This window comes from Dipodomys spectabilis, unplaced genomic scaffold (assembly GCF_019054845.1).
Source record: "Dipodomys spectabilis isolate Male_0828 unplaced genomic scaffold, ASM1905484v1 ptg000266l, whole genome shotgun sequence".
Lineage (NCBI taxonomy): Eukaryota > Metazoa > Chordata > Mammalia > Rodentia > Heteromyidae > Dipodomys > Dipodomys spectabilis.
In genome coordinates, this window is record NW_024870943.1 from 6,621,342 (window position 1) to 6,631,164 (window position 9,823).

The following is a 9,823-nucleotide window of genomic DNA, read 5'->3' on the forward strand; positions in this document are numbered from 1 at the left end:
ATAGCTGGGGGAGGGGGCGGGTGGAATGTTCTGGTCCATGCAGCATGGGAGGGAGGGGAAGGGGGCCGCGGGACCCATCCCCGATGTTAAAAAATAGAAATCTGCTTCGTGGTGGGATTTCCACGAGGTGAAGCGCAAGGTGGGGGGGGAGGCCAGAACCAAAATGGGGAGTGGGGGGGAAGAGGGTGACCCCTCCACAGGGTTACTGACCCCCCCAAAATAATTGAGGTGGAGAGGCGGGGCGAGGGGCCAGGGGAGGGCAGGCCAAGCCTCAGCCCTGAACACTTCTCCAGAAACAAAAAAAAATGCTGGCCCCACCCCCTTCTCCCCTTTCTGGAGAGGGTTGGGGTGCAGTGGGCGGGGAGAAGCTGGCGTCCTCGGCTGGGGTGTGGGGGGGAGACCATGTGGGTGGATGGACCCAACTGTCACCTTTTGAGTCAGACTCACTGTACTGTCCAGGGGAGAGAAAAAGAAGGGGGGCCCGAGGGAGGCTTTGGGGGGCAGCGGGGCCTCCCATCCCCCCCCGTGTACCCCACGTTTGGCCCATTCACAGTATAAACGCCCCAGCAGGACGGCGTTCCCGAGCCCCTGCTGTCCAAAACCAGAAAGGCCCAACGAGGAAAGCCCTGGCGGGCTGGGGGCGGGGAGGGGGGTGTGGGGGACAGGAGAGGACAAGATTGGGGGGGCTAATACTGCCAAACACGGGGTGTGGGGGGCTGAATGGAGAGAGGGAAGGACGGCGTCCAACCCAAGCCGGGTTTGCCAGGAAAGGAGCTGGCTGGACAGTCAGGGACGTTTCACATTTTAGGTTAGAGTCTGGATGCAGGCGTGTGGGGGGGGACCCCAACTCCTGGAGGGGGCGATCGACTTCCGTGGGCCGGGTAGGGGGTGGGAAGGGGGTTCAACTCTGCCCGGAGGAAGCTCGGAAGCTCTTGGGAAAATGGGCTTTAAGAAGCTAGGGTGAGGCCGGGGTGGGCCCCCCTGGAAAGGGGAGGAAAGTGGGGGGGTGGGGGCTCTGTGGCATCTCCTTGTTGGGCCTCTCTGAGCATGCGGGCATCGCACAGCCCACCTTCACCCCCAACCCTCCCCTGCCTCGCCAGCGCCCCCCCTCCCCACACTCCACCCACCCCGCAGACACTGGGTGGCGGTGACAAAGATCAACAGGACAGTCGAGGGGTGCGGGGTGGGGGCGGTGTGTCCGTCCATCCGTCCCCACCCCATCTCCCTTACCCACCCCCTTCCACCCTCCCCCCACCACCCCGGTTCACCCCAATCCAAAGTCACCCAGCACGGATTACAAGAGGAGGCACGCAAACGCATGGCGGGGGCTCCTTCGGTCCAGCGGCAGGATTCGAACTCAAGTCCGGAAGATCCCATGATGGACGGACGGACGGGGAGGGGAGGGCTGTGAGTGTCTCTTCCCCCCTTCTCCTCCTCCTGGGTCCCAAATGTTCTGGGCTTTGTCCTCGGCTTGCGCGCGCGCGCGCGTGTGTGCGCGCGGAGGGAGCGCGCGTGTGTGTGCGCGCGTGTGCCCCGCGGCCCCCGGGGCGGGGAGGGGGGTCACAGAGCGAGGAGGGAGGGCGAGCTCAGGGGGTCCGCGGGGGGCTCGCTGCCGCTGCTGCGCTGGGCGCCGGCGAACGCGGGGGCCTCCGGCCAGGTGAGGACAAACGAGGAGGTGTACGAAGGGCTAACAACGGGGAGGGGGTCGCCGAGGACGTGAGCTTCACTGCGTGTAAAGAGAGAAGCGGTGAGGTTGGGGGCCGCGTCCGGGCCGGCGTGGAAGGGCGGGGGCGGCGGCGGGGGCGGCGGCAGCCAGCTGAAACCGTCGTCCTTAGCCGGCAAGCCTCTCACCTCCGCCAGGGGCCCCCCCGGGCCCTCTTCGAACGGGATCTTGCAGCCCGGTTTGTGGGCCACCAGCACAAACTCCAGACGCTCTTTCTCCTTCTGCAGCTCGGCGATCTCCGACTCCAGCTCGGCTTTTTCTTCCTCCAGTTGATCTGTCTCCTGGGGTGGGGGTAGAAGGGGGAAGGAAAGGGGAGCCATTAGTCCAGGGATGATAACAGGTGCCTCGTAGCTCATCTTCCCCCGCCTCTCCCAGCCCGCAAAACAATCCCCGAGCTGGTAGGCTCTGAGGAGAAACTTGGGGCTGCGCTGTGGTGCCTCAGTTTCCCCCATGGATGGTTGAGCGCCTGTGGGATTGGAGCGCTGTGTGTGTGTGTGTGTCCTGGGGCTGGAACTCAGGACCTGGATGTGGCCCCTGAGCATTTCCCCCTCTTTTTTTCCCCTTAAAGCTAGTTAGTGCTCTACCACTTGGGCCACAGCTCCACTCCCAGCCTCCCCCCCCCTTTTTTTTTTTCTCAAAGCTAGTTAGTGCTCTACCACTTGAGCCACGGCTCCACTCCCAGCCTTTTTTGCTGGCTCATTGGAGATCAAGAATATCATGGATTTTCCTTGCCCTGCCAGCGCAATCCTCAGACCTCAGCCTCCTGCATAGCTCGGGTGACAGGCAGGAGTTCCCCCCAGTGTCCCTGGCTTGGAGCATGTCTTTAATGGGTTCTACCTGTCCCCAGCTTTCCCTTGTGAGGACTCCCCGGGGTGGGGCAGTAGAGCATTTTCCTGTCTCCTCCGGGAGCCCTGTGAGGCCAGGGTTTGGAGGTTTATAAACCCTGGCTGGCCTCCACCAGCCTCCCGTTCAGGAGAATCGTGAGGGGCGGGGCACAAAGTGAGGAGGGAAGGCGGGGAAACCATCTTGACTATTCCAGTGGAAAGAGGCTGAGCTATTTGATGGGAGACAGGGAAAGATGGGGAAAGAGGCAGAAGTTGGGGTGCCCAGGACTCAGTGGAAGAAATGGCTGGAGCTTTCCCGTCTGCCACTTGTCTCCAGATGAAATTGACAACTGTGACAACCACACTGTGTAGTCAGAGAAGAAGAAGGACTGGCAGGAAGCTTGGGGGGGTCTGTGTGTGGTCACTCGGGGGCACTCTGATGTGGCCTGCTTCATCTGGTCCCACACGTGAGCCTCATTCCTTCTCCCACCCTAGGGCCGGTCCTTACCGCCTGCAGCCTATCAGTGAGCTCTCGTCGCCGGTTCCTGCATTTAGCCGCTGCTAGCTTGTTCCTCTCCCGGCGAACCCTTCGCTTCTCTTCTTCCTCTGGGGTAAGCTGAGGCAGGGAGACAGAAGCCATGAGATTTGGGGCTCTGGAGACCTCCCCCCTCTTTGCCAAACCTCCTCTGCTTTCAGAACAGCCAGAAGCCAACCCCTCCAGTCCTCTCTAACTCCAGCAAGGTTTACTGAAACCTTGAGGCTTAGGGGACCCCACCCAATTGTGGCAAAGTTAGACATTTCTTGCTTCCAGTTCCCCCAGACTTAACTTACTTCCGCTGTCTTTTTGTTTTTTGGTGGTGGTGTGAAGGTCTGAACTCAGGGTCTTGACCCAATTCATCTACCTCTTGAGCCACACCCCCCAGCCCTCCCCCCCCTGAATTATTATTCAAAGAGGGTCTCTCCCTTTTCACCCTGGGCTATCCTGAAACTGATCTTCTTCTACCTATGCCTCCTGCATGGCTGGGATTACAGGCGTGCACCACCATGCCAGCCCCCCCTCCCCAGATCAACTTCTCATGCTCTATACTTACCGACTCTTCTCGGGGTCTCCTAGGCCTGGCTCGGGCTGGGCGGGAAGGCCCAGGTCCACTGGTGGTGCCACTGGTAGAAGGCCCGCCACTGGCACCAGCTGCAACACTGCTGTAGCCACTCAGGCCTGGTGTGGAGTAGCTGGTCCCTGGCATGTCATAGGGGTCCACAGCTGGGGGCTGCGAAGCCAGTGGCTGCCCCTGGGACTGGGCCATGGAAGAGATGAGTGTGGGTTGCACAAGCCACTGGAGGTCCTGGCTGGTGGTGATCGCCGTGACCGTGGGCACGAAGGAACCGGGCATTTCCCCGAGACCGGCGCACTCCTACGGGGTGACACATACACACACAGGCGTAGACACACAAACAAAGACACCAACACATACATACCCAACACACATAACACACACCGAGCCCGTGAGTGAGCACCGGGCGAGCGGGTGTGGATGTGTGTGTCACAGGCAAAAAGCCACAACACCCACCCTTCCACTACACCGTGACGCAGTGCTTAATGAGAGAATTTCTGCTCAACCAGCTTCTACCTCCTCCTTCTTCCTCGGGGAAAGGTTGCACGGTTGTCGAGGGTGGTGAATCACACCCCGGGTTGGTGACTCTTAGGTGGGGGGGGGAGGAGGCTGGACACAGCCGGGTGACAGAACTCGCAGGATGGAGTCACAGCCACACACAGCCACAACACCCCACCCCCACCCCAGAAGCAAGCGGGAGGGAGCGGGAGAGGCCTTAGACCAAGCCTTCCTGCACTCGCAGCCACACACCCCTGGGTGCCAGGCCCCGTGCTGGGGCGGGGATCTCCCGCAAGGAGGCAGTTGGGGGACAAGCCTAAGAGTTGGGAGCCTTATTTCAAGTAATCGTCTCGGTCCGTGAGACTGACAAGTGACAGGTGAAAGAGGGGACAGGTAGGGGAAAGTAAGCACTTGACTCCGTCTGTCGCAGGGGAGAGGGCTGCTGTTAAAACCTGAGCCCCCACAAACCCGAGCACTCCTTATATCTCCCCCCCCCCACCCCCAAAAGTGGAATGCCGGAGCCGCTCCGCGGGATAAACTACTCTCTCGGGGGGCGTGGCGAGGGAAGGGCTGGAGCGCCGGCCAATCAGCATCCTGGGAACCCAAAGGGGGCGGGGCTCCCGGAGACCACCTGCCCGGTTCCCCCCTCTCCGGGGCGATCCTGGTTGTGTATTTGGGACAGATCGGAGCGGCCGAGTGTCCACAGCAGAGGGGCTCGAGACTTGTGTCTGTGCGTGGCTGGAGAAGCGGGGTGACACCGCCTGGTCTCCCGAAAAAATGCCGGCACACAGACACATCTGCGGGCTGCTGAGAGCCGCGGAAACCAGGTCCCCGCAAGCTTCCTCCGCAGATCCATTGAGTCTCAGAGACTCGTCCGGGTGGCGACGAGAATGCCCCTCGCTTTGCCTCTAAAGGCTCATAAAAGAGACCCCGCAAAGCACTGAGGAACCCCGAGCTCCGAGAACGGACCGGGGGGAAAGAGGGTGGGGGGGAGGGGACAGTTTCGCCCTACAAATAGGAAGGGAAAGTTGATTGGCTGAAGCCCGCGCCGCGGCGGCCAATCAGAACGCCGATCTGCCCCCTCCCTTAGCAACGTGGCCGCGGCGTTCCAAAATAGAACGCGCCGGGGACGTCAGGGGCGGGGCGGAGGGGGCGCGGAGCGCGCGCCGTGCGTGCCCCGCGTCAGACGGAGGATTCCAGCACGTCAGCCCTTACGCACGGGTCCCCCGTTACGTCTCCGCGCAGGAGGCGGAGGCAGCGCCGCCGAGGGTTCGAGGCACTCGCTTTCCCGCTGGGTGGAGGAGGAGGAGGAGGAGAGGGTTGGGGCGCCAGAGGCCGCTCTCGGAAGGCAGCGGGCCCGAATAAGCTACTGGAAGCTTCCCGGAGAATTTTTTTTCCCTCCCCTAACTGCTCTGTGTTTGAGGGGTCCCGATGGCGCGGGGTGTTGGGAGAGACCCGAGCCTCAAAGTTCTCAGCCCGTCAGCCTGCAGTCCCGCAGCGCCGCGGCCCCGCAGCGCGCGCTCCGCGCGCACAGTCTGGAGCGCACAGTTGTTTGCAGTTTGCTAAGTGCAATGTGACTTTTCATTCTCTCCTAGAGCCTAGCTTTGGGTGCGACTTTATAGCCATAATAATAATAATAACAATAACAATAATTATAAATACGATCTGCAAAGCAACACTCACCTGAGAGGCGGCGGCGGCGGTAGAGGGGCTGCCGAACGAATCCACCGAGGATAAATACTGCGACTCGGCCGAGGGTGAAGAGCTGCACCGGGAACCGGAGTCGTAGTCTCCGGGGAAAGCTTGAAACATTTCCCTGGGCACAGGGGGGCCCCTGTGACCACGCTGGGGTCGCCGGGAAGCCAACGCTGCTGGCCGGGTTGATGAAGGTTACGATGCAAATCCGGGGTGAGCCGAGCGTTGTCCTCTTCTCTCCCCGCCCCCCAAAAAGACACCCGCAACCAACCCAATCTTATTTCTTCAAGTGCGCTGGCCGCGGGGAGGGGGCGGCAACGTCCCGCTCCAACAGTGACAAAGTTTCGGTGCCGTCCCCGTGCGGTGTCCCGGCACCTGGAGGATGGATGCCGCCGTACCCCGCGGAGGAAGTCCAGGCTCCGGTCAGGACTCCGAGGATGATGGATGGGGACGGGGAGGGGAGGGGGGATCGAACCCCCCAAAAGCTTGAAAGCGTTGTCCCGCGGTATAGAATTCGCTTCAGGTTCTCCTTCCACGTTGTCCGACGAGATGAATGGGGAGCAATAAGCTGGGAGACGAACAAGAAGAAGGAGGAAAACACAAAAGTAAGTCGATCTTCCAAAGTGAAAATGAAGAAATATCTAGAAGGATTCTTCGAACGCCAAAACTTTCCGGAAACAATTTTTCACGGCTTCCAAGAAGAAGAAGAAGAATCACGAGAATCAAGTTCTTCTCTCCCCCCCTCCCTCACCCCTCAAATCCGAGCTCCGCGTGTCCCTGCTGTAGCCGTGGCTCCTCAGTCTTATGAATGAACCCCGAAGCCGCCAGCCTGTATTTATATGCCCGGGATCCGGCCCCCCCGCTTGCGTCACCTCCCCAACGCTCAAGAAACTTCCCCAAATCTCCGTCCCCAGGCTACCAAGCCCCATTCGGCTCGACCAGAGGCCTTCCCTAGGCTGGAGCTGGATGACCAAGCGACCCTCGGCGCCCCGGGGGTCTCGGGGGCTGCTTTCCGGCCCACTCGGCGGGAGGGGATCCCGGCCCCGCCTCCCCGGAGTTCCTGTGACGCAATTAGCCATATAAGGAGCTCGGCCGGCGCGGCCCAGTGTTTGTTTGGTATCCTAGCAATGACGTCAGAGGGAATCCCTCGCTCGCGCCCGCGCGCGCCGGGAGCGCCCGCCCGCCTGCGCGTGCGCACTGCGGCGGCGCGGGGAGAAAGGGCGGGGGGGAAGGGGGGAGAGAAGGATTGTATTCTTGGTTTCACCCGCCCGCTTGAAACTCCAGGGAGGGTCCGCGTCCCACCGGCCCCGGCCGGGGCGGGGAGGAAGACCCTTCTCCTACGGGTCTCCTAATTAACCTCTGTCTAGTCACCCCGATCGGCCGCTGGGACAGCGCCCCCACTGGAGAGGAAGAGCAAGAAAGACCTGGAATATCAGCTAATCCTGATTAATGGGGTTCAGTCGCGTAGGCGGGGTAAACTGAGTCTAGAGGGTGGTGAGAGGAGGTCAGTGATGTTCCGGGTGAAAGGAACGGAGTCCCTAGGTTCGAGTCCCTTTCTTCCCTGCCGGGCTGAGCTTGGACAATGGTTTGGCCTGTCTGAGCCTCAGTTTCTCCCTGATGACCAAAACAAAAATGTGTGCGTTATTATTATTAATAATAATAATATACTTTTTTGACTTGGCTGGCTTTGCATCCGTGTGCAGGTATGGAGGGTACGCCAATGGTGCTGGCAGACTCTCCCTCCGCCTTATCTTACCCTGAGACAGAATGACAGAATGAGTGGGTGTAATTAATAATCACACGTATTATTATTATTATTATTATTGATGCTATATATTTAGCACTTGAACTGTAATCCTTCCATCAACTTTGGAAGGGAAATGGGGGAGGTTCTTTTTTTTTTTTTCATTTCATAAAGCACAAACATGCTCCTGAGAGAGGCTAAATGTCCTTGTTCCATACCCCCTGTACAAGACGTTTATATCCAGCGCTGTCAAGCTCTAGAACTCCTTTTTCCATTGGTTTTCTTTTGACACGGGGCCGTACTATTCAGCGAAGAAGGCTGATCTCCAACGCTTGGATTCCAACCATCTTCCCATCTCAGTCTCCCAAATAGCTGGGACTGCAGGTGTGTCTCGCTGCTGGGGGTGGGTTGGGGACAGGATTAGAGTTCTCACGTCGGTGAATTTCTTCCATCTGCCTAGCTGGGTGAGACATTGGGTCTGGGAATTGCACAAAGCACTGGTGAAGTGTTTATAAACTACACATTTGCCCCTCCTGCTGATGGTGTGTATTATGTTAACAGCTACCACCCCCACCCCCACCCCGGCGTGTGCATGGGGTTAGGGGTAGGGTTGCTTACTTGAGGCAGCCTTGTTAATAGGCTTCAAGAGCCTAATCTGAGCTAGGCATGGTGGTTCACACCTGTCAAGCCAGCACTGCCATCCCAGTGAACAGCTTGGCAGCCCTGAGCACAGTGGGAGAGAAGCACTTTTAAGAGGTTGCATCTCACAGGCCCAGAGAGGTCACACAGCTCCGCTCAAGGTCACACAGCAGGTTTGAGGCAGATGGTATGAGCCCTAGTTCCCAGTTCAGTCTTGAGTCTTTGCCTCAGTAGTGAGGAGGGATGGGGGAAGCTATAGAAGACCCCAAGGATGCAAGAGAGGGAAACAGTTAAAGTTCCCAGACAAAAGCTCCACCTTCGATTGCCCTCTATTGGGTTCCCCCACGCCCCCTCTGTCTGCCCTAGGCTGGAAGGAGGGACAGAGAGATGACACAGCAGCCACTAGCTAGCAGTGACTCGGCACAGGCATCAGACAGGGAGGGTCAACATCCTCTGCCCTCTGAGCCCCTCATCCTCTTCTGTGGGGTAAAAGAAGACAGTCATGCATCCTTGTCTGCCCACCCCAACACAGACAGCCTGCCCTCCACCCAGCCACCAGCACCCACACTCCCACCCACAGGTCCTCCCGGGCAACTCAGACACCTGCCCACAAGTACTAACACACAGAAGCACACCAGCATGGAACAACACACCCTCCAGCACTGGTGGCTCACGCCTGTAATCCCAGCCACTCAGGAGGCTGAGATCTGAGGATGGAAGTTCAAAGCCAGCCTGGGCAGGAAAGTCTGTGAGACTCTGGTCTCCTATTAACTACCAAAAAAAGCCAAAAGTGGAGCTGTGACTCCATGGTAGTGCATCAGCCTTGAGAAAAAGAAGCTCAGGGACAGAACCCAGGCCCTGAATTCAAAGCCAAGGACTGGCACACAGAAAAGAAAACAATCGGGCTGGGAAGTTGGCTCAGTGATAGAGCACTTGCCTTGCATGAATGAGGCCCTGGGTTCCATTCCTCAGCACCACATAAGCAAAAAGGAAAAAGCTGGAAGTGGCACTGTGGCTCAAGTGGTAGAGCCCTAGCCTTGAGCTGAAGAGCTGAGGGACAGTGCCCAGGCCCAGAGTTCAGGCCCCATGACCGGACCCCCCCAAAAAAAAGAAAACAACCCACCCATCCCTAACAGCATATGCACAAGTTTGTACATACATGAGCCAAGAGTTTAGATGGATGACAGTGAGAAACACCAAACTCACAAGAGACACTGACCTTACTGCACACACACACACACACACACACACACACACACAGGCCAACAACCAGCATCCGGTAGTGCCTCATTTCCCCAACCTCTCCCCACCCCACCCATATAGCACCACAATAAGAAGAAGTGATTCTTTCAGAGTACTGATATTAACCTGGAATTCTCGGAACTCTCCCAAGAGTTAAAGATGGGCATGATTGACAGGTGAGAAAAAATATAAGCCCAGAGAAGTCAAGTCATGGTGTAGAGTTACACAGCAAGTGTGTGGCAGAGAGGGAGTAAACAAGCAGGGGGTGGGGCTGCAGACTCTGCCTTCCACTGTACTTGTTCAATGACTTTATTGATTGTTCTTGTTTTTAATTGGTATTGTAAAG

At 58.4% G+C, this 9,823-nt stretch overlaps 1 protein-coding gene across 3 annotated transcripts; it reads right to left on the reverse strand.

The window, feature by feature from the left end:
- Positions 1–1,560: 1,560 nt before the first annotated feature.
- On the reverse strand, positions 1,561–6,128 carry Fosb (FosB proto-oncogene, AP-1 transcription factor subunit). Of its 3 annotated transcripts, XM_042700531.1 has the most exons (5): positions 5,841–6,128; positions 3,639–3,959; positions 3,056–3,163; positions 1,852–2,004; positions 1,563–1,726 (listed from the first exon to the last, which is right to left on the reverse strand). In XM_042700531.1, the coding sequence occupies exons 1-5, from the start codon at positions 5,967–5,969 to the stop codon at positions 1,724–1,726; spliced, it is 714 nt and encodes a 237-aa protein (XP_042556465.1). In that variant the 5' UTR covers positions 5,970–6,128; the 3' UTR covers positions 1,563–1,723. The 3 variants fall into 3 exon arrangements, with proteins under 3 accessions (XP_042556463.1, XP_042556464.1, XP_042556465.1); XM_042700529.1 differs by having other exon boundaries at positions 1,561–2,004; XM_042700530.1 differs by lacking the exon at positions 3,056–3,163 and having other exon boundaries at positions 1,561–2,004.
- Positions 6,129–9,823: the final 3,695 nt, after the last annotated feature.

What these genes read in the sequence shown, in the direction of transcription:
- Fosb (XM_042700529.1), bottom strand. Translation starts at nt 5,969, where the DNA reads ATGTTTCAAGCTTTCCCCGGAGACTACGACTCCGGTTCCCGGTGCAGC. An exon ending in CCGCCGCCGCCGCCTCTCAG is followed by an intron (nt 3,960 to 5,840) that starts GTGAGTGTTGCT and finishes GTCACCCCGTAG; the next exon opens with GAGTGCGCCGGTCTCGGGGA. An exon ending in GGAGACCCCGAGAAGAGTCG is followed by an intron (nt 3,164 to 3,638) that starts GTAAGTATAGAG and finishes TCCCTGCCTCAG; the next exon opens with CTTACCCCAGAGGAAGAAGA.